Genomic DNA, 24,969 nt, shown 5'->3' with positions numbered 1-24,969 from the left:
GAGCACGAGCTGCATGAAAAATTGCTAGTGTAGATCTGTCATGTGGACTGAGAAGGGCAGTGTGGTACCAAAGCCTAGACTACCTGTAGGAGGTGGTGTCAGTTCGGTTGAACTGGAAATGTGATTCCCGTGATTCAGTGTTGATCTCGTATTGTTCAGAAAGTAAAGTGTGTGTGCTGTGTTATCTGATGACATCATTAGTTTCCACAACACACGTGAACTACCAACGGCAGGGAAACGATGTGTGACAGAGAAGAGCTGAGAGGCCTTACTGCACATAACAGCACCAAAACAATAATAATAAAGTAACCTTAAAAACATTGAGTGCTGTGCGTTTGTGATGATTTAAGATGAACACAAACACATCAGGGTGCCTGCCCACTAAGGGCAGTGGTGGTTAAGGCTCTGGGTTGTTGATCGGAGGATTTGGGTTCAAGCCCCCAGCACTGCCAAGCTGTCACTGTTGGGCCCTTGAGCAAGGCCCTTAACCTTTTATGCTGTAGGGGTGTATAACTGCTGATCCTGCTTACTGACCCCAACCTCCAAATAGCTGGGATGTGTGAAGAAAGAATTTCATTGTGCTATAATGTGTATGTGACAGAAATAAAGTCTTCCTCTTCTTCTTCTTCTTTTTCTTCTTCTTTGTATTCTTCCTCGTCCTCTTCCTCCTCATCTTTGCCTTCTTCCTCTTTCTCTTCCTCTACCACCTCTTCATCTTTCTTTTCTTCTTTCTCTTCTTCCTGTTTCTCCTTATCTTCATCTTTCTCCATTTCCCCCTCTTAATCTTCAGTCAAATGAATCTAGGATCCAGAACAATCGCACTCCGATTCAGACCACAGCTAAGGTGCCCAGTGTGAAAAACACCCCAAATTCATGATTTTCACACTAGCACAAACCATATAAATGTAGTTTGCATGTTTTATTTTTCCCCTTCCTCATGCTAGCACCATGATATATAATGTATCGTGTATTACCAGGAACAATCCTGATCCACTGCTGATGCCTCATGCTATACATATTTATGTACAAATCCTCTCAGTATGCATATATTCATAAGCTGCATATGTTTATTAATCATATGCTACATGAAATATAGGCTTTTTTACACACACGCTCTCTCTCTCTCTCTCTCTCACACACACACACACACACACACACACACACACACACACACACACACACACACACACACACACACACACACAGACTTTTTTAGATGTATATATACAACGTACATAATGTATCTGTGAACATATCTATTTTGCACATATATTTTTGTATACTTTATTTCCTTTACTGTAGATATAGTTGTTTGCTGTTTAAACAGAGTTACACTTCTTTAACACTCCTTATATCGTGGCGTTTTCCTGCAGTAAGCTCACTGTGCAGTTTACTCTGCTTTTGTTTACTTCAGGTTCTTGTAAAAGTGATACAGCTTCATTCTCAGCTTCATTTCAGAATGGTGGATGTGGAGTGTCTGCTTTTGTTTATTTTGTATTATACCACACCTGTCACTTGTATAATGTGCTTCTGGTCTATTTTGTTTTTGCTGCCATCATCATTGAATGGAACCTTTTGTTTTCTATCTCTCCTGAAAATAGAAGCTCACTGAGAAGTCAGACAATTGAGTTGCCAGGGTGCAGGTAAAGGAGGATAGAATTATGCTACTTATTTTTTTTTTCATATTTTTCTTCTCTTTTCTTTTCTTTTTTGCCCAGATTCTTTTGTTGGCTGTCAAAACGTCCAGGTGACTGGCATGTTCGAGCGAAGCTCCGTGGCAAACTAATAAAGGCTTTCTAACACGGGATGTCTGCCACCTGACAGTCGAATTAATGCACTGTGACTAGTTTAGAAATTTCCTCCCTTCAAATATTAGTATCAGCAGAGCACAAAGAAGGCGTCATAACCCAGAGACGAGAAGAAATCGTGTCCAGTGGTGCCTCGGACATAATCTTACACGGTTTTAAATATAGTTTTCAATTTGCAGCACTCAGACTGATGTTTTGACCTGTGCATCCTTCTGGATACTGACAATACTGCATTAACTGAAAAGAAGTGATTCCTAATTAGGAAATTTGGGAGTGTGGTAAACAACACCACCCTTGAATTCATTTTATTTGCATCTTTTCTCTCTGTGTAGATCCCATTAAGACAGCTCAGGGCTCACTGTCCCTCAAGGCCTACAGGCTGACTCCTAAACTCATGGAGATTTGCAGAGAGAAAGACTTCTCCTCAGAAAGGTATGATACATTCAACTTTTCTTACACAGACACAAACAAGCCACATCTGTCTTCTAGCATACATTTATAAACCACACACACGTACACGCAGACAAAACTCATCAATTCCAAATCCCCTGCTATTTTCTCTCATTTGCTCGTATTGTGCTTCTTATTCTGATTTAAATCCCGATAGGCTTTCAGGCTTTATTTTTATTTTTTGTTTATTTATTTTTTTTAAATACTGATTAAATAAGATGCTCTTCAGCACATTCATTTCATCAGGAGTATGCTAGCTTTAACCTTGAGCGCTCTTGATAATGACCAGATTAGTGCCGGCTTGAAAAAAAAAATCACAGCATGAGCGTGACTGACCTCCTCATGTGGACACTAGACCACCGAACTGACCGAATGATCCGAATCAGTGATCGGAGGAGAAAGAGAAAACGAAAGAGTCTCCTCGTGACTCACTGTTTTGTAACTCTTACAGAGCTTAAATTCCACAAGATCTTGGAAAGATTCTTGTCCATGTTGATGTGATTGCATTATGCAATTCCTCTAACTTTTTCAGGGTTTTATTATTATTTTTTTTTTCCTCTCTGGATTTCCTGTCCCAAAGGTGTTCTACTGGATTCAGATCTGGAACACCAGTGAAGAGCACTGAAATTTATATTTACACAATTTGGCAGACACGCTTATCCAGAGCAGCTTACATTTCTCATTTATACAGCAAAGCAATTAAGGGATAAAGGGCCTCGCTTAGGGGCCCAGCAGTGGCATCTTAGTGGACTTGGGATTCAAAATCACAACCTTCCGATTGTTAGTCCGATACTTTAACCACTAGGTTACCACATCCCCTGAAATCACTAAAGTCAGTGTAATGCTCATGACGTTTATTATGACCCTTAGAAGATGGTAAATTGTAAATTATAGAGAGTAAGGGATGCACATTCTCAGCAACACTAACCTGATTAGTATTAACAGGGGCAAAGTGTACCAGGAAAACATTCCCCGGACTATTACACCACTTCCACCAGCCTGGACTGCAGGCAGAAGGCAGGTTGGATCCATGGTTAAAAAAAAAAAAATAGTAAAAAAAAAAAAAAATCCAGATTCATCAGACCAGGCTATATTTTTATAGTCTTAATCTGTTTAGTTTCAGTCAGTTTGATCCAACATGGTCTTGTGCTATACTGTACTTTGTTATAGTATTTGACATCATGTGCATTCTGAGATGCTTTTCTGCTCACCACAATTGAACAGAGCGGGTATACGAGATACATCTGTCAGTTCGTTTCCATCTTCAGAACCGCTGGAGTAAATGGATGTGTTTTCTTTATTGTGCCATTCAGAGTACACTCTAGAGACTGTTGTGTGTGAAAATCCCAGGACATCAGCAGTTATAGAGTTATAGAAACCAGTCTGGCACATACACGTCAAAATCAATGATACCCTCAAGCTTCTTGGCCCTACAGTATATCTGCATGATGTTGTACCTTACTCTACTGCCATAAATATAGCCGATTAGATAACTGCAAGAATGAGGAGGTGTAAGGTGTTCCTAATAAAGTGCTCAGTGACTATTTATGGCCATTTAACCCTTGGAAATTTTGTGCAACAAATAAAATCCTCTGTTACATCTAAATTTAAATCTCTGTGACTGCCTCGAACAAGGCTGTATGTTGCAATCGATTTTAGGGGCTTTTAAAATCCTTTTTGTTCCACATGCCACCTACCAAAAAAATCAGCTATAAAAATGTAGTGCATAAATAAAAAAGTGCACTGAAGTTCTGCTTAGCTACAACAAATAGAGATGGTCTCTATTGAGCTAGAGCAGAAGTGTGAACCAGAGATGAATTGTGTGTGTGTGCGTGTGTGTGCGTGTCTGCGTCTGCACAGCTTGAAGAAGGCCAATGTGGGCTATGAGAAAATGTTTGAGGAAGTTCCTATCGTTATCAAGAACTCTCACCTCATCAACGTGCTGCTGTGGGATCTGGAGGACAAGACGGCGGAAGTGGAAAAGCATGAACTGCTTAGCCTCTCCAGCAGGTTAGACACACACACACACACACACACACACACACACACACACACACACACACACACACACACACACACACACACACACACACAGCATGCACAATTACAATTCATTGTTCCTCCTGCATATACCTGAGGTCTAGTTTTGGCTTTGATTTATTTTGGTTGTATAAATAAGCATTAAAATGGAAGGAATGCAGCATTACCGTGATGTGTGTGAACTTCTCCAGTATTAAAGAGTATTAAAGCCAAGTCAGGCAGATGCATTCTGGATCAATTGCTGGGAATTAGTGGCACATGCAAGAACACCATCAACTGAAGATAATGAGAGGTCGATTAAGCACCTGATTTTCTTAGGGAAAGTACAAGATCTCTAGAAATCTGTAAAAGCTTTTTATAGCATGTGCTGAAGACAATAACTGCTTATTATTATGACCCTTTTTATTCCTTTCCCTAAAAAAAAAGTCAAAAGAAAAAAACAAATACGAGCTGACATCGGGCTTGTTGTGTCAGATGGAAGAAAGGGTTTTAACATCATAACATAGACCAGAGAGACCAAGCACCAGATTTGTTCTTTTGATGCAAAATGTATTGGGAAAATAAGAAAAGCTTGCTGCCAGAGAATTAACCTTGGGGTGAATAACGGAAAAACAATAAACAAAGGATAACCGAGATTTTAGATACCTTTCCTATTCCAAAGTTACACAATGAAAAATACATTCTCTTTCTTGATATCTAAACGTGAAAATGCAACGATGCCCTGAAATAATTCACTCGTCAAAACCATTTCTTGGCACCTGCTGTGTAAAGGGAATTGCTATTCAGTATAGATCTAGTCCAATACACAACGTGACCAAAGCGTGGATGTGGATACCAGACCGCTCAACATCCCATTTCAATACAGTGGGCATTAACATGCCCCCTATTTACTGCTTCACTTTCCTGAGAAGGCTTTCCACCAGATTTTGTAGTGTGGTTGTGGATTTTTTGCTATTCGCCACTCATGAGAGCACAAAAGTTCAGGCACTGATGTTTGGAAAGAAAGCCTATCCCTTTTGGTCTAAGGTGTTCAGTATGGTTGAGGTCAAGGCTCGGTGTATACCATTCAAGTTCTTTTGCAGCATGCTTTTCAAACCAACACTTCATGGACCTCATTTTGTACACACGGACATTGCCATGCTGGAACAAGTGACAATGGGACAGACTCATAAGCATGTTCAGGTCTGCAGAAACATTTGGCCATGTTCGGCGCTAGGATAAAACAGTAATGTACAATTTCATGCTCATAGATTAGCAAGGTATAAAAAAAAGCAAAGACGGAGCTAGGCGCAATGTACTAAAGGATGTGGGCTGATAACTAAAGCTTCCATTGGCTCAAATGTTCTGGCATTTTCTAATTTCCGTTTCCATTTTATTCTTGGGCACGTCTGCTACGGTCTGAATATGAGCACCCCTGCACCACCGGCCTTGTTTAAGACTCACTTAATTCTGTCGGACCCTAGTGCCTTTGCTTTCATCTTGCATCATCACAAACGGACAAGAAGGACAGCGCATCCTTTTTTTTTTGTTATGTGCAGTAAAGCACATCATCTCTGTCTCTCAATGTTCTCCTGCCACTGATGGTACAACACTAAAGATGTCAAGATGTACTATGTCACTAAAGATGTAACTAAGGTTACTTAACTTCCTGAATATGTGCAGCTCAGAGCACGAGTTGTGTTCACATTCATAGTAATCAATGCACCGTTCCAAACAAACGCTCACCACGTTATATAAGTAGTCCGGGGTTTGGTGCTACAGTGCACTTTTGGGTCCACATGAATGCTTTCACCTGACCGAATTTCCAGGTGAATTGTGCTTTGTTTCAGAAGAAACTGCCAATGTGTAAGCATCCTTATATTCTTTAAATGAAATGATGTAATTCCTGATCTGACCAATGTTACGGTTGTCTTCCAGGACCTCGTAAGCACATAGGAAGTAAGGGGGTGACGCACAGAAAGCAAATGTCCAGGGATACTATACCAATGAGTGATTAAGCTTCTTGTCCTTGAATTGTGTCTCATCGGCATAACCAAACGCAACGTAAACATATAAGACCAACAAGTGAACTGTTACAGAAGCAGATGATGTAGTACTGAACCTTGAGGAACACCAGAACAGATATGGATCCTCTATATCTGATCCAAGTGCATTTTTCTGATTTCTTGTCAAAAGCATAGTACAACATGACAGAAATTTTCCACGACCTTGCCTTCGACTAGGTACGCAAGCTCATATCGACATGCTTTGGTTAATTTATGCATTCTTTATTAAAGTGTTGAATAACTTCTGGATGTCGTCATGACGACAAGCAGTCAAAAGTTCAAAATTTTCCAGCAGTTTGCAATGAGCTGTCAAGTTATGAGTCAAGAGGATCAGGATAACAGATTTTTTTATAAAAAGATGTCTAAATATATATATTTATAATGTGAATAAAAACTCATGCTTATGTCACATTCAGAAATATCATTCTAATGAGGTGAAAAGAATCAATTACAGGGAGGTTGACATCAGCTAACCTTTGGCTAATGTTTGCAGTATCTGTTGCCAGGATTAACTTGCCAGTTGTCCTAGAATGTAGCTATCTCTCGTAACTATGAGGCAGAATGATAGCTGTATGCTTCCTGTGAAAGATGGACTCTATTTAAAAAAGAGGATTAACGTTATAAATGAAACGATCTACACGGAGCACGGATCTAATAACATCGATGCAGTCGTCACAAATATGGTCATCAAAATTTAAAAGGAAAAAAATTGTAATCACAGATACATGAGTGTGTAGATTTGGCTGATACACTGTATAACATTTTGGTCTTTCATACATAGAGCTCAGCATGTTTTATAGTATCAAGTCACAAAGAAATGAAGTGAAAGAGGGCAACAGTTGTCACGGTCAATTTTGAGTAAATCGGGTATGGGATGAGAACACACAGATCTAACGCAACTCGATTCTGTTTACTGTTTCCTTTTCTGTCTGATTTAGCCGAATTATCCGAAACCGTATGCTTCCCGGTTCAAATGGCCGCTTTCACGTCGCCAATTTGTCATGTGAACCGTGTTATTAGTGCGTTTACTAAACCACACACTATGCCAATGTCCAGGGAAGTGACATTATACACGGCTAGACCAGCGAGGGATCAGTGACCTCTCACGTTTAGAGGAAAGAAAAGACATGGAAGACCGCAGACGTGATAATCAAATGGGTTTCGATTTTGAGTATAGCAAATATTGTACGAGAAGTGTAAAAAAAAAAAAAAAAAGTAATAACACAATATAAGTGTCGAGCAAAACAACAGACTTTTGAAGAGAGATTTGGTTTTAATAATGAAGAAATACATCTGTTTTAAACAAAAATCTTCTCCTCAGTTTTCTCATTTCGCTTCGGTGTTGCATAGAAACATCCCAACAGACCTGCAGATAAATCAATGCATCAGATCCTGCATATGGTATCAGCATGTGCTTTAATTTTTCATTTAGTACTGTACTTGTGGGAGGTTTTCAGTTTCCAATTAACATTTTAATTTTATTAATTACGTTCCATGCAGCCATGGTTGAGATTCTAATTTTAGAATCTTCTAAAAATTTTTTGCCTTGCTATTATCGCTTCATTCTTGAAGGTCCAAGTGGGTTTGAAGGTCTCTCTCCCAGTCGACTAGAAAGAGAATTTTATCTTTTTAATTTGTCTCTCTTAATTCAGACCTGTCAATGATTTGTCTTGGATGAAAGGCAGGTCTCTGGCAGCTCTGTTTAGCACTTGAAAGAATAGTTTGCCCAATTGCTTGCCCTTCTTTGAGGAAAAGGTGTGAAGGGACATGCAACTAAACATACACGTGGGAATATCTATGCAGTACACAGCCTCAAACATGATTGTCTGTGTAGTTTGTGTAGAATTGTTAGATGTTTTGGAACAGTTCATTAAAATGACTTAATCCTAGTCCTGCTAGTTTACAGGATTAGATGCAGAAATCATTTTACTAGAAATGATGGACGTTCGACCGGCTTTTTGTGAGCGACTATAAAAATAGTAGGCATTCCTCCACACTCTGATTTTCAAATCTAAAAATTTATATATATCATTTCCAGCTCAGAATCGGTTCAAATGACTGCATTTGTTTGAAGCTAGTGGCACGAGGGCGCTCACCCTTTTTGTTTCCATCTCACTCTTTGTCTCTGTCTTTTTATCTTTAGCCGTTCTCCGTCTTTTCCTCTCTAATGACTGGAATACTAAAAAAGCGTGCAGGCATGGCAGATTTATCAGTGGCTTTGCTTTGGCGTTCTTTTCCCTCCATCTCTTCTCTCTCTCTCTCTCTCTCCACATCTGTTTAAGTTATCTCTTTGCAGTCTGCTGTTACCGTAGAAACCAAAGCAAACACCCGACCGCTGCAGCCCGGCTAGTACAATACCTCCCTGTCTTTCTGTCCTTCTTTTTCCCCCGCCCTCCTTGCCTTCCTCTCTAACCCTTCTCCCTTCTTCCCAGAGGGTTCACATCAAATCAGCTCTCTTCATCTGAGGGGCTAAATTGAATTCGTTTTTTTTTTTTCCTGCATGGAGTGAAAAAAGAATTATGAGTTTTACAGTGTGTGGATGGAGGAAGGAGGCAGGGTTTTGGGGGTATTGGCTGGTGCTGGGAGAATCTGTAAGTCTTGGCTTGGATCTAAAAAAAAAAAATGTGGTGTTCGGTATAGCTTCAATTTTAAATGAGCCTGCTTGTCTGGAGGGGCCTGCCACTCTCCTGTAGCCTCTCTTTTTCTTTTTTTCTTTAAACTTTCAGTCTATTCATCCCTGTTCTGATCCATCGACTCTTGGACTCTAAATCCGTGTACATGTGTGTGAGAAGCACTTCATAGCCCGAACACACTAGCATTTGCATTAAGAGAATAATAAAGCATTTTGCTGAAGTTTTTATTTATTTTTATTTGAATGCACAAGCACAACAGAAATCGTTCCACCTCTTGTCACTTCAAATGATGGTGCATAGCCTCTTACTTCATGTGAAAATCGACTTGGCTTGCACGACTGAACCATACGGCTGTCTTATTTCTCTGTGTTGTGGTGAAATTAGAGTTAGATCTTTGTCTGGCCTCAACAGATCCCTTCCTAAACCACTAATCTATCATGGCCCGCCCGCTCAGACGGTCTCATCCCAAAACCGAAGGGTCAAACATGCGGCTTAGATTTGAACAAATGCAGACTGATGAGTTTGGATGTCGCTGTTTGTCCGGCAGCTTTCGAATCGTTGCGCTTCATTAAAGTAAATCCTGCTTTGCGTTACAAAACCTTTCTGAATCGTATGGTTGCTTTCCCTGTTGCTTCCCTAGACGATCTGAACGGTGAGCCAGGTATTTTTTTTTTCTCATTACAGAACAGGTCAGAAAAGACCGGGTGGTGATCTCTCTCTCTCTCTCTCTCTCTCTCTCTCTCTCTCTCTCTCTCTCTCTCTCTGTTTCTTTTAAGAGCATACACAGAAATCTTTTTTGCCATAGAATAATCGCTGCCACAAACATCCAGCATCTAGTTTTATCTGAGTGGATTTTTTGGTGTCTCTTTATACTACTGATGTATATTTGATGGGTTAAAGCAGATTTTGCTGCAGGCTAGCAGGGCTAGGCCATGCAGGCTATAGGTACAGTAGGCATACAGAAATAATGGATACTGACAGTCTCGCATCGTGTAAATGTAGATGAAATGTAAGGTGAATTCCGAATGCCAGGAGTATGGCTTATTTCTTCCGGGAAATAAACCAGAATATCATTGATTTCATTTGCTTTAAGCAAGTGCCCAAAGAATTTAATATTTGAAGTCACTTCAATTATTAACCAGTCATGATTAAACAGTTTGACTAGATACACTGCATCGTATCATCTGTTGGCCAGTTACCGATATCAGCTTGAATTTGTAATTGGGTTTATTGATACTTTTTTTATTATGAGATTTTAATTAAACGTGCCCTGGATCTAGAGTAGTTTCAAAATGCTTTCTTTATCAGGTGCTTCCTTTGACTTGCGAGTTGCTCTAGCTAAATAGAGCAATAACCAAACCTTAGCACTGACCTGATGTGTCCTTAAAAAAAAAAAAAAAGGAAGGGGGGTTAACACAATTATAATCCTGCCAACATGCCACAAGATGATCCAAACCTTCCAGCAGTCGAATGCTAAAATAACACAATTTGTCTTGCTGAGTCACCTTTTTCCTGTGGCAGCCTTTATTGGGACACCATGTTCCTTAGTCAGACCTTCTGCACATCCAACTGCGTCACTGAACGGTTTCAGTTACGGTAAAGGAAGAGCATGGCGCCCTCCTTCTTGTTTCACTTTTCTAGAGATACCCACCCCCTCCTTTCCTCTTACCCCACCCTGACAGGATTTCATTCATAATTAGAATTTTGCTGGTTAAGACCATGAATGGCACATGAGCACGGCTGACTCGAACGTTAACACCAATTGCCATTTGCAGTGTGAGAATTTTGCATTTTATTTATTTTTTGAGACCACACAGAATATACATGACTCTGTAATTTTATTTTTTTTTTTGTCGGTGTACTGTAGGAGATTGTATGTGTGTGTGGGTGTGTGTAATTCAGCTAGTGTGGGAGAGAGTATTCTGAGCTCATTGGAGGCTGAATAATGAGGTGCATGGGAAAAGATGGAGGTCATATTGGGATCCCTGCCCTCATTCATCAGAGCTGGCACACCACGACAGAAAGCCTCTTCAGAAACATTAAAAACTGCTTCCAGGGCCACACACACACACACACACACACACACACACACACACACACACACACACACACACACACACACACACACACACACACACACACACCAACACACCAACACACACTTGCTTACTTTCTTGCCAAACCTGCAGAGCCAGCAAACTCTGTAATTTGCTGGGTAGGGGTAGTTAAATGGGAAAATATGTTATTTTTTCTTGTGCCCAGTATCCAAGTTTACATACATTTTTCACAGGCTAATTCTTTTCAAAACTGATTTTTTTTTTATTTTTTATTTTTATTTTTTTAAACTTTCCAATTCTAAATGAAACCACAGTCGGACCTAATGCCACGAGGAGGCGTGTTTAAACACCTCTCCGAGTAAAACTTTGTTATTCCAACATGTCATCTCCTGCCTTGAACTGTCAAAGCAACTTCTATGGAAAACCCAAAATGATTTTATTGTTTGAAACAGCAAGAGTTCTCTTTGCTCAGTTTTCCTTTATATGCTTATTTCTAAAATACATACATCAATAGAAATGTGCCTTCTGCTTAATATCGATATTAAACTATTCTAATAAGAATTAATAAATGAACATTTGTTGAACCGTTTTGAGTGTGATCTGTTCTGCGTCACTGGTTTATGTCAATTGCAGTTCAAGACCTGTAACGAAGTCATAATGAATAATATTATTGGAAATGTCTCATGAGCTTTACATATAGCTGTCTGTTTCTGCTCCGGAAACATCTAGCTTTTGAGATTTTCTGTGTGTAGATGTGGCTGGAAACTCTGATTGATAACTGGTCATCGCTGCTGGTTCGTATGTAGACACATGGTTCTGTTCTGGCTTTGTCTTCAACCATAAGTGTGTGTGTGTGTGTGTGTGTGCGTGTGAGGCAGAGAGAGAATTACTTACACTTTGTCCTTACCTGCAGGTTCTGTCTCATCTGTCTTCCAAGCACATTTAAAGAATTTTCCTGGAAGATTAATGGAACTTTCTATTGTAACTAATTGGCTGCTAATGTAGATTAATGCTATGCTAAAAGTAAAAAAAGGCTAGGCGTGGGGTTTAGAAGGAATTTGAAAGTATCGTCCTGTTATCCTCTCAGTCCTTGACTTTGATGTTCGACATTAGACCCAGCAGCAGCATGGAATTGGATTTGCATACTGCTTCAGCTATGTAGCTTTTCATGTGATGTTTTTTTTTTTTCGAGATGTGATGAATCATTTATTTGTTTCCTAATGAAACTCCACCTATCGACGTATTTCCTGCCCTCGAGCAGTTATTTATAACCTTATTGCTGGAATTCGTACTCCCGGGGTAACTCGAGGTGCTTTGATGGTACGGAATTCCCGATATTAACGAGTGAAATATGCATCCAAATGTTTCCTCGCTGACTTTTCACTGAACATGAAACAACTTTCAAAAAGACTGATTTGTGGTTTTCATTCTAACCCCAAAAATCAAATTATTCCATAATCCGAAGTTTGCCTAGAAAATTTGGAAGCTCTCTTGCTCCATGATCTTCAGTGTCATCGCAGAACAGTTTTGCGGGTTTTGGCTGGAACTACATGTCATTCTTCCAACCTAGGAAAGTATTTGATTACCTCACTGGATTTACTTAATGATGAGGGAGTAACAGTGACAAGGAAATATATCACACAACAGTAAATATCAATTACTTGGAATTGCGTTTGGCACATGATATTTTATGCAGACGAAATCTGTTGGTTTTCAGAATGTGAGGGCTACAAATTGAGCACTTAAAGCAATATACAGTAGATAGAACGTTGTCTTGGTTTATGGTCTTAGATGTCAACTTTGAACGGATCTTGCTTTACGTGTTGTGTAAGTAGCTTTGAGTTGTAAAAGCCAAATCTAAATCAGATTGTTAGAGATTAAGGCCAAAGGAGTTGAAGTTGGACGAACCCCAAAGACTAACATTTCAGTATACGTGTGTGTGTGTGTGTGTGTGTGTTGGTCCGGCTACAGACAAGTGAAGAATTAAAAGAAAATATATGTGCCTTTGGGAGCTTTTTAGTTGCCATGGTTTTGGTCCTTGCAAATCAGTACAACGCTCTGCTGAATGATCAGCTTAATCCGGGATGAAGCATTTCTCTCCCAATGGGAGCGTACTCTACTGAGATGACACCACCCCGTTCACTAATTTGGACTATTTGGATCACCATTTGGACTAATTAAATGATTGATTTTACGCAATGATTTTTACAAACACTTATTGAAGATGAATTAAAACACCGGCTCTCACTTTGAAAGAACAATGTTCATGTCTCCAGGACACTTCCAGAGACTTGTAGAATTTATGCCAAGACACATTGAAGCTGTTTTGGCAGCTCGTTGTGGCCCAGCACCTTACTAAGACATGCTGTGTGTTGTGTTTTTTTTTTTCTTTTTTAACTGTGGGCTAAAAATATTTGTCTGTCTGACTATGGTAGACTTCCAAGTTTTTCCAAAAATGAAGTGATTTTCATGCCGGTTCAAAAGTAAGTCTGCAGTAAATATTTGTCGTTGTCTGCGAGATCCTGACTGCATGAATGAAGTCAATTTGTTCTGCTTTTCCTTCTGCTCTAGCTCTCATCTCGAGAAAAGCTTGCAGATGCTGATGGACCGCGTGGACGACATGTGCCAAGACATCAGCAAGTACAACAACTATAGCCGCAGCCTGAGCAAACAGCAGCAGCAGAAACACCAGGTAGCGCATCCTTCTGCTTCTCAAAACTTTCCACAACCTGCTTGTTGCCTTCATCAGACACAATTACGAATGTTTAGTCTTTCAGAGAATAGAGCATCCCTTTTTTAAATGTAGGATTTGTCAAGCTGTTTTAAATCAGAAGAACAAGTAAAGAGTTACATCTGGTCTACACCAGAACAAACATTCTTGAAGGCTGGCCATTGTAGTAGATCCTTTTGTTTGTGTTTTGTTTTTTTTTCCTCCTTTCCTTCCTTTTATTTTGTGTGAACCCTAAAAAGCGCTGAGGTACTTGTTTTGTATTCAGCCAATTTGCTTAAGTCTGTACTATTAAGAAGCCCAACATCATGTGTTCAGCATAAACCACATCGTGAATATTTATTCACTTCTGCGTGTTGTGTTTGGCCGTGTTCCCAATGAGATTCACTGCTCATGAAGTGCCCTTAGAATTTTAACAACAATCCCTAACCCTGGTATGTCGGTCCTCTAGAGATGCTTCACCTTCCTATACTGTGAATAGATCCTAAAATCAATCATTAGGTTCTGAGAGTCTGCTTTCTTGCATGTCCAACCGACCCACCTGCTGGTTGATCCAGCCATGGTTTTCTTTATTTCCTCTATTCATGCTGGCTTGAGTTGGACTGGCACGCTGCCCAGTGCCCTCCAGCTCCTACGTCCTGCACCTCCATCTGCTGAAGGAATCTTCTCGTGAGCTGTACTTTGCAGGCGTTCGGCCATGTTTTTCCGAAAATCGATATTTCTCACTGAACCGCTCGTCCGGAGATGTGTGCGGTTACTGTGGCTACGTCGTGCTGCATACTGCTGTACATCTGAGCTCACTGCATTACGTAGCTCTGGTGTTGATAAGAAGGAGCCACTTTCTCTCCAGAGCTCCTTGATGCTGGTTTATATTGTTCAGGTGACTTAGATATCAGCGCAGTGAGGCTGCCTTCACGTGTTTCTAACCGAATTCTGGCTTTCAGTATATTAAAGGTTAAAGCATTTCCTCTTCAGAAGTATGTGTTGTTTTGCTGCAGTGCAGAGAGCCACTAGCAGAACATAAAGCCTTCCAAATTGGCTCTGTGAACTGAGCGAGGCTTGAAGGAAATCGATGGAGTTGCCTTCTGTGTCAAGTTCGGGGATGAATCCAGAAAAGCTTTTGTGCCCCGTGTGCCGTTACTGATTGAGACAAGTGTACGTGTCTTCCTCATGAGACCGACACAACAGTGTGTGCTGGAAATCCAAAGTGCTTATGGGTCAGCGATCTTCAAAATAAAATCCAGACATTCATTTTCATGTTTACTGCGACTTATTTTTCTTCCAGACATTTTACTTGGCATATTTTAGATCCGATGTCTGGAGCTGTGTGTATGAGTCGATCTGTCGATATTTTATATGATTATATGGTATATTGATCTGTTGCTGACATTCTCACAAGCATGCTTGTTTTGCAAAGATGCATCAAGCTGAATAATTATCAGCACTCTTGGAAAAGATGGGTAAAAATGTCTTCATGGTTAATTAACTAAATCTCAAAGGTTTATAGTGGGGTTTGGGTCAGGAGACAGGTTGATTTATGAAGGTCAAGGTCTCACTGAATTAGCATATTCTCTAATCTCCTTCATGTTGATGATAGGAAATTTGATGACTAGGAAACAGGAAGTTATGGGCATGACTGCTTCAGAGGGAAAATTATTAATGATCCTATGATTCTATTGTGTACCGAAGGCCTGCCAATTATTAGATATGGTTTTGTTTTAAAGGAATTCAAATTTCTCATATTCTCAGTATGAGATTAAAAATCTGAGATTAAACTCATTAACCACAGACGTTTTTAAGCAAGCTTTATTTTAGAAGATATTACCAAGGGTGCCAATAAATGTGGAGTATGTCAAATGTTAGCCACACACAATAGAGGCATGTTTCAGGACAGTTCGTGTCGTGTTTATTTACAGGATTGGTGTCTCTTCCGTCAGCTTGATGATGCATTTACAGCATAAATTAGGGCAGGATTAGAACAGACTTGCGTCAAATCTCCTCCGACGCTGATCCGGCATTTCAGGCCAGCGCTGGCTTGCAATATGTAAAAGTAATTACATTTTTATACCCTTGTGCAGTCATATGAGTCAGTGAGTGTATTTACAGATTGTTTTTGCTGTAGAAGTGTTAATTTAGGCTGTTAAAGCTGTAATTAGTCACCCTGTCTATGTAAATACTGAAGCATACAGGCTGAAGTGAGCTGAAGCGTACTGTAACACACACTGCTCACATCCGATACGTGTCGAGTCACACTACAGTATGTACATTAGATGAAAGCAAATTGCTCAGAGCCGGTGGATGCACACCGTATATCAACTTTTTTGTGCTTCTTTTGATTTTCCCCTCACCTGCGTTCTGACAGAGTGTTCGCTCTCTTTTCTGTCATGCACCACTTGTGGTTGGAAAGGGTTGACCCTTAAGTTTTTGTTTTATTGGGAGATAATTGAATCGGCTCCGGCCATCCGCAGGTTAATGGCAGCAGCTCCAAATATCAAGGTCATGTACCATGTTGGTAACCCTCCTGCCCCATGTCTCACTCTTACCCTCTCTCCCTCTCTCTCTTTGCCCCCTCCATCTCTCTCTCCATCTCTCTCTCTCTCTCTCTCTCTCTCTCTCTCTCTCTCTCTCTCTCTCTCTCTCTCGCTCTCGCTCTCGCTCTTTCTCACACTCACTCACCCCTCCATCTGCCTCTCTCTCTCTCTCTCTCCCTCTCTCTCTCTCTCTCTCTCTCTCTCTCTCTCTCTCTCTGTCACTCACTCACTCACCCCTCCATCTGCCTCTATCTATTCCTCTCTCTCTCTCTCTCTCTCTCTCCTCTCTCTGTTCCCCTCCCACTCACTCCCCCCTCCATCTGCCTCTCTCTCTTCCTCTCTCTCTTCCTCTCTCTCTCTCTCTTCCCTCTCCTCTCTTCTCTCTCTCTGTCTCTCCCTCCCTCACCCCTCCACTCTGCCTCTTCTCATCTACTCTTCTCCTCTCTCTCTCTCTCTCTCACTCACTCACCCCCCCATCTGCCTCTATCTATTTCTCTCTCTCTCTCTCTCTCTCTCTCTCTCTCTCTCTCTCTCTCTCTCTCTCTCTCTCTCTCTCCCTCTCCCTCTCTCTCTCTCTCTCTCTCTCTCTCTCTCTCTCTCTCTCTCTCTCTCACTCACTCACTCACTCACTCACTCACCCCTCCATCTGCCTCCATCTACTCCCCCCCTCCAGTACATCCAGAGGCGTCAGCAGGAGAACGCTCAGAGGCAGAGTCGAGGCGAGCCTCCTCTTCCTGAAGAAGACCTCACCAAGCTGTTCAAGCCTCCACAGCCTCCTCCACGAATGGATTCCCTGCTCATAGCCGGTTAGTTGTCACCCACTAACCAGTAATCTTTTTTTTATTATTCCATCATTACAGGGGTTAGCAATAATTTTCAAGTATTACACGTTAGTCACTCACATTCGTGCAATGTTTTAGGACAGATTGTGATTGTGCAGGTTCCATGTCTTTTCAGTCAGACTTACTATACAGTATTTTCCCAGCATGAAATATGTCAGGATCAGAACAGAAGCATGTGCCAAATCCCATCTGATGCTGAACCAGCATGTCACACTACAGATAAGTGCTGGTGGGTTTACATGTCACCCAGACCCTTAAACCTTTTTCCTTTGCAAGATCTTCACTTTCAGCTAGAACAAAATATTTTTTTTTTTAGCCGTACAGGTTCGGAGGCTTGTGTGGTGCATGCTTTCCATACGAAATTAACGAAAAAAGGACAACTAGGTTTCTACACATTGAGACCATGTGTAAAACAAACTGCTGAGACCTTGTTGGATGACAGTTTAAGGGCAACCTACATTAATCTGACCAATTTGTATTTCTTTTTTGGATTACAAAGGTTTATTAAATTTATCCCACACAAATAAAATCTAAGACTTTTAAGTTTGCGTCACAACAATCTGAAGACGATTAACCATGTGTGGTGGCCTGGGAAAACTAATCACCATTACATGCCGACATTTTTGACATTTTCTATTATATATAGTTCAGAAAGCTACAGGCTTTCCTAACAGACTTGTTTGGTAGTGTGCATTTGCTAAAAGCAGTCTGGTTATAAGAAAAGTGTTGGCCTTATGATCAGAAGAATGGACATTTGAGGCTCATGTATGCAGAACAAGGCAGTTAGTGCATTTCGTGTGATGGAACCAGGACACAATGTGGGAAAATGCAAGCCAGCAGAGGAAGTATGATGCTCTTGTCAATGTTCTACTGGGAAACCTTGTGTCCTGGCATTCATCTGAGTGTTAGTTTAACATATGACTGTATTTCCTAATGGCAGTACAGGATGATGCTCCATGGCACGTTGCAAAAAATGATTCAGGAGTGGTTTGAAAAGATATGACAAAGAGATCAAGGTGTTGACTTGGCCTCCATAGTCTCCAGATCTTGATCCGATTAAGCATCCGTTGGATGTGCTGGACAAACAAGTCCGATCCACAGAAGCCCCACCTAACTCACTGGACTTGTCGCTATAGTCATGGTGTCAGATGCACCAGATACAAAGCACAGCTTCTGACGTCTTGTGAATTTCAAGCCGTACTACACAGTATAAAGGGGCCTACACAGTATCAGGCAGGTGGTTTTAATGGTACGGCTGATCAATGTGATTCTGCTCAGAAATACACAGGAATGAAGCACTATGAGGCTTTTACGGATTCAGCTGAAATGTGTTGGAAGTGCCTGCTCAGCAAAACAAGTGAGACGTGGAACAGACTGTGAGACCTCAACCTGTTAATGATTCATTTCCTTATTTAGTCTGGGTAATCTGGGTTTGTAAAGATTTGGACTGATCCCCTCTGCTGCTTAAGAAGTAAGTCAGGAGAGACGACAAGCAATTTAAAGAGCCTGGTAAAGGGCTAGATAGAAACGGACAAGTAGAAAGTGCTGTTTCTCGCCGTTTATTTCAGCGTCATGGTATAGATTAGCTGTTCAAGAACATAATCAGAATTGCCACCGTGTGACCGTGCGAGATGAACCTCACAGAGATGTGAGCTAGTCCCTCAGAGTGCCTTGTTTTCATTGGTGGCTAAGCATAGGCAGATATCTAGGTTTGCTCTTACTGTGTAAGAATTTCGTATTCCTAATGAGTAGGTGTGAGAGACTTGTATAGATAATAGCAGCTGAGGTTACGGTGGGTCTGAAGAGTTGATTACATTCGTGTAGCAGCCTTCACAACCCCTGTCTGCCTGTCACCATGTCTGTGACAGTGAGGATTAATTACACACTCCCTCACATGTCACACACTCACTATGGCAAATTCAGCCATCACACTTTCTCATGCTAATGAGCTCTAAAGAGCATAAAAGAGCATTAGCATTCACAGCATCTTTAGTATCTAATCCCTCTCTCTTAGTAGTGCTTTTTTTTTCTTCTTCTTTAACTACCTCTTCTTCCTTCACATTTATATTTTCATCACTGTCTCTGAGCAGAGACACCCCGGGCAGATGCACATTTGCCTTTGAATTATTAACATCCCTGATTTACTCCAGCTCCGCTTGCAGTGGAATACATTTGCCTGTGGGGCTTTATGTGCGAGGTCGGTTATTGAGTTGTGAGTAATTAGATTTGGAGTTGTCACAGTGTACAGGTTGTGCGAAATATTTACCTCGAGCTACCTGGGATTCAGCTACATCTAGGTGTTTTCTGAGCCATTGATGTTTAAAGCTTCATCCATATTTATTGAGCGTTCGGATGAAACATTGTAGTCTTAATGCGAGTAAACTCGATTTACTTCATAAACCGTGTTGGCGATGTTAGGTCATATTCACGATCCTTTTTTTTTTGTTAGATTATGAAAAGCAAAATGACCTGAAAGGAACCGCTTTCTGATGTCAGTAGATTCTGTAGGTCTCATTTAGCCATTTTAGTTCTTACAAACTATTAGAAGAAATCATGAATCCGGCTGTGAATAAAATATACTAAACCATCTCAGGCAACAATATCGTGTCACGTTTTTGTTTTTTCCCCCTTTTTTTTCTGGACAGTGTCTGCATTTTTGATATAATAAGTAACTAGCTTAAGCATAGAATTAGCAAATATGCAAAATGTGTATGGCATGAGGACATTAGACTTTAATTCATTTATTAATTCATTCGTCTTCAGTAAGTGCTTTATCCTGGTCCGAGGCAGGGTAAATACAGACCCTATATATATCGAACACCCTGAAAAAGATGCAATACATAATAGCACATGGGAGTAGTTTTGTAGCCAGACTATTTGGGATGTATTTAGGATGTGGGAGGAAACCAGAGAACTCAGAGGAAACCCATGGAGGGATCTCATTAAATTCCCATCTTTAATGTGGCAGTGCTACACACCTCACCACCACACCACCTCTGATACCTGTGTCAGCTTAGCTTTATTATTATTATTATTATTATTATTATTATTATTATTATTATTATTAATAATAATGGGTTTTATCTGGTAAATATTGGTGACAGGTATCTGTCATTTGTTCTTTTAAAATGACTTTTAGAATAATACAAACACAATATGATTTATGAAGGCTTAGTTTTCTTCATTGCATGAACTTCAGGAAGTTCGGATGAGGCGGCCACATGTTGAGCGTGAGATTTTCCCAATGTTTGATACGGAATGCTTTTGTTCAGGTAACAATATACACTGACTCCATTTTCGATTGAGTCTCAGGTCTGCGATCGGTGTTCGATATTAGTTTATAAACTCATGGTCAGCTCATGATGCATGTACAAAAACTAAAAGTGTCAATGTGACTCAATTCAATCACACGAAACAGATGGATACAATTTAATGAGCTTTTTCGTCCGTGCTTTAAAGTGTATTGTATGTAAAAAATAATTTTGCATATAAAAATAATTTTGCTTATATATTAAATGTAATATCATTGGGATACCCATCGCACTCCATCATGGCATCATCCCTTCCACATCCTGAAGCTGTGTGTGTGTGTGTGTGTGTGTGTGTGTGTGTGTGTGTGTGTGTGTGTGTGTGTGTGTGTGTGTGTGTGTGTGTGTGTGTGAGGTGAGCTGGTGTTGCAGGTGATGGAGTGTTTGTGGGAGCTAGGGAGGCCACACTTCATTTTTCAGCCTCTTAAGGGCTTTTAGAAAAACTCTCAAGCCCTTCCTGGCAAGACGTGTGTGTGTGTGTGTGTGTGTGTTTGTGTTTGTGTGTGTGTGTGTGTGTGTGTGTGTGTTCCCCTCCAATGCCGCCTAGCAGAAAGCCAATCACTTAGTGCTGCAGTCTGGCCTTACAACATAATGGAGGACATTAAGATCACCAGCCAGTGCTGTCATTACTCTCTACCTCTACACCTCTCCTGCTATTTCTGTTGCTCTTTCTACCTTCCTATCTCACCCGTTATCTCTTTTTCAGGATCTAAGTTGACTCTGTAAGTCCTGAGATCGTCGCAGTAATTACGCCTATTTGTCCTTTCTTCTGTTTAGGCCAAATCAACACGTATTGCCAGACGGTGAAGGAGTTTACTTCTCAGAACCTGGGTAAGCTCTTCATGGCCGAGGCTCTCCAGGGCCATGGCAGCTAGAGGACAGCAGACATGATGGTTCTCCCGAGGCGAGTCCTGTTATTGGTTACAAGTAAATCTCCTTCAAGTCGCTAATAGAACAAATGGAAGAAGAGTGGACAAAAGACCAAGGGTCCCTTTGCAGAACATGTACCTACTATAAACGTTTACATGGATAATTGTAATTGTTCATGTATATAAATTGATAGAACTTACAATTGCATAGCGTTGCGTTTTTTAATCATTTAACACATACCGGAAACTGGAAAAAAAAAAAAAAGTTACTCTCTTTAAGTTTTGCAAAAGGAGATTTAACTAAATTAGATAATTAAATGGATTGTGCCTAATTTTAACTGGTTGTCTGTGTGATATTTATGGTTTTGCTCACAGTGTCTGAGCTTGAAAACATTTTTGATGCCCAAAATGTTTGCTGTCTTGTTTTGGAGCTAAAAGCCGAGTGTGACTAATGGAGGCAACTAATGGAATCTCACCCAAAATCTTCATAAATATCTGTGTATAAACACACGACGTTCTTCAGCAGTGTCACACACACATGCCTGCTGATGCGGTTTAGGAAACATTATACTGACATTACACTAATACACGAGTAATTTATGAAAATAAAATCTATGTATCTGAACGCTGTAACTTTGTCGGTGCAGCTGGTTTTGACAGCTGGAATTGCCCTTGCTACACCTCATAGACTCACCTCCTAAAGCCTGCAAGTTATGCAAACCTTCATTCTACAGTAATACATACTGTATTAAAAAAATGTTGTTTGTTCGTTTATTTTTGTTTGTTTTTACTGAACTATTTCCTCAACCTTCCCTGTTGCCATAGTTTCTTTCTCTTTCACACATTTCCCTGAGACTTCATTTCTCCCCCTTTTTTAACCAGAACACATTTCAGCCACTATTTCCATTGCATGAACCGTCTGGAGGAAACTTTTGCGTTTGTCCATCTATGATGTTCCTGCTCTAACTTGTTTGGTTTGACTTCACACACTGTTTACAATAACCTCATATCCTGTCCTGTCAAAAAAAGTCCAGACCTGCATTTCTCTCTCTTTTGACTTTCTTCTGGACTTGTTTTGATTGCTTGGTCCTTCGTGATGCTGTTTGTTTAGGTTTGTTCTTTTAAAAAAAACTCTTTTAGGAACAGGTGTATTTTTAATGAATAACACATGAACATCATTCATCAAACACTGTGGCTGTGATGTTAACTGAGTAACAAGAGGAGTGAATACTTACAAAGTCAGTTGCAATGCATACAAAACCTTTTTTCTGGCTGTAGTTCATATTCATAGGTTTATAATGTTTGGTTGGATGTATGGATGGATGGTGGGTGGGTAGGTAGGTAGATGGGGATAGGTAGGTGGGTAGGTAGGCAGGTAGGTAGGTGTATGGGGGTAGGTAGGTAGGTAGGTGGGGGGGTGGATGGATAGGTGGGTGGATGGATCAATGAATGAACGATTTGCATGAACAGCTGAATATAGATATAGAAATAAAGTATATACAGATTATGGTTTCTATAGTAACAGCTCATAAACAGGGCTTTACACCATTAAAGTCTTCAAGCAAGATGGATATGTACGTTCTGTACAGGACAAGGAGTTTTTTGTCTAATATCGCTATACTTTAAAATAAAGTATGTATATCGTTGGCACAATATGTGGAATATCTCATTTCAGGATGTGATGTTCTAGGTGCTGAGAATGGAGCCTTACCACCCCATCCTGTTGTGGATTATTTTGCTACAACAACAAACCCTGTCACATTTTATTCCTTACATCATTTTGACAAACTCTTGACATATAATTCCAAAGTCGTCGTTTGCGGCACTAGCTTGTACAGCTACAAAATGTGGACAAGTTCAAGGGGGATGAATACTTTCTCAAGGCTCTGTATGCTTTAATAAAGAAATTTCAAAGAATGTGTTAGTAATGTAGTATGTTGCTATAAAACCCTACATTAATCAAAGGGATTTGATGTCAGCTTCACTCTAAACAGATGAATAAAACCTGAGTTCCTACTGAGTTTACCGTCCTCTCCTTCTGCACGGTCCACCCACCAGCCGTGCGCTGTCATCATTAGCCTGACGAGAATGTGGCTTTAATTTATTTCTGCTTGACTAGAGGTGATTAAAGTTGAAGAGTACTAGTTTCTTTCAGAGAAGCGGCTCAGAGGTGAGTTGTTCCTCCGCACCTGTTCATTAAGACCTCCCTTATAGCACAGCTCTCACAGCTGATAATCTGATTTGGTGTTTATGTCTACAAGCATGGAGGAATGAATTTCTCCCTAAAGGCCTATTGATCTGAGTGTGTATGAGCGAGACTCAGAGGGCATCGATCGCACAGGCGCCGGTTTCAGGTCAGCCTCATTAGACTCTACTTTGAACACTGTGCCATTGTGTTTGTTTCAGCATGGCAGCATCAGCATGCTTCTTCTTTTATTCCAGTATTGATAAAAAAAAAAAAAAAAACCACACAATTCTTTCCACCTCAAGAAGCCATCCTTACTTTTTTATTTTTTAATAAAAGATGAAAGTCGTGAATTATCCAGAGTTTTGCGTCTCTTGTCTCCAAGTCATTGACGCTTGAAAAATCCATTTTCGGAAAGAAACATACAAACACACTTCACGCTTTCCTGACCAAATCATTACTGTTTTTTTCCCTTATCTCCTGTACATAAAGTCTACAAGTTGATGGCTTGTTTGTTTGTGGAAATGGTAGTGGTGATGTTAATTATCTGTCCTTTGCTTTAGTTGAGGAACAGTGTACAAAATTCAGGGCACGTCATCATTATAAATACTATGCTGGAAGCGGTGCTCAAGGAAGCAGCTTTTTTTTTTCTTTTCTTTTTTCTTCATCCCTTTAAAACCACTCTGTCCTTTCAGCTTCCTGTTGATGACGCATAGTACCACAATTCATTTCCACTTAGTAGCCATTGCTTTCCGTGGGGGGGAAAAATACATTTTTAGTTTCTTGGGAACTTTCACTTTAAAACTTGGTGTTCGGTGTAGACCATTTCCTCTGAATCATTCATAAAGGAAAATCAGTCTCTCTATGCTATCTTTTTTTTTTATTTTTATTTTTTTTAATTTCCTATATATTCTGAGGCTAAATGATGGAGATCAAAATGACCTTAATTAACTTTTCAATCTCCCAGACTTTTTTAAAATTAATTAATTAATTAATTATTTTAATTTTTAATTGACTAATCTGAGTTTTTATTGCAGATGCTGCTTTCGTAAATGCTTTTTCAGCTTCCTTTGTATTTTTTTAAAGTGACTTTCTGACATGCTAAGAGAGAAAAGTACTTTTAAAACTTATAAGATAAAGAACCAGACGAGTAAATCTAAATTATCTGCAAAATCCACTCCTTAAATCAGAGCTATATAAAACTCACAGGCGTAGAGGAAGTTTGCATATAAAAGCCTGCCTTGGTTTCTTTTCAGGTGCCAGAAATGAAGCGTGGGCTGAACTGAAGATTTGACTCATAATTTTGTGCACCTAGCAAGAAATTACATTTTCATTACCCTTGATTCACTTTCATCCTTCACTTTTTTTCCCCTTTCTTGGCTCCTTTGTGACAGTTTATCGGAATAATGTAGTGTTAAGATCACCTTCGTTCTAGTATATTCAAAGTGACATGTGCTGTAAAGTCTAATTCAA

At 40.1% G+C, this 24,969-nt stretch overlaps 1 protein-coding gene across 2 annotated transcripts in view; it reads left to right on the top strand.

The window, feature by feature from the left end:
* Window positions 1-21,649, top strand: part of eif3hb (eukaryotic translation initiation factor 3, subunit H, b) — a 70,161-nt gene extending 48,512 nt beyond the window's left edge. For both annotated transcript variants that reach the window (XM_027175996.2, XM_027175997.2), the window contains 5 exons: window positions 2,141-2,240; window positions 4,119-4,268; window positions 13,605-13,725; window positions 16,966-17,098; window positions 21,220-21,649. In XM_027175996.2, coding sequence (XP_027031797.1) covers window positions 2,141-2,240; window positions 4,119-4,268; window positions 13,605-13,725; window positions 16,966-17,098; window positions 21,220-21,317 — 602 coding nt within the window. In that variant the 3' untranslated portion in view covers window positions 21,318-21,649. The remainder of the gene's footprint in view (window positions 1-2,140; window positions 2,241-4,118; window positions 4,269-13,604; window positions 13,726-16,965; window positions 17,099-21,219) is intronic.
* The last annotated feature ends 3,320 nt before the right edge of the window (window positions 21,650-24,969 follow it).

Source organism: Tachysurus fulvidraco, chromosome 24, assembly GCF_022655615.1.
Source record: "Tachysurus fulvidraco isolate hzauxx_2018 chromosome 24, HZAU_PFXX_2.0, whole genome shotgun sequence".
Taxonomy (NCBI): Eukaryota; Metazoa; Chordata; class Actinopteri; order Siluriformes; family Bagridae; genus Tachysurus; species Tachysurus fulvidraco.
Note: the sequence above shows the minus strand (reverse complement) of the source record. Positions and strands in the feature narration are given on the sequence as shown.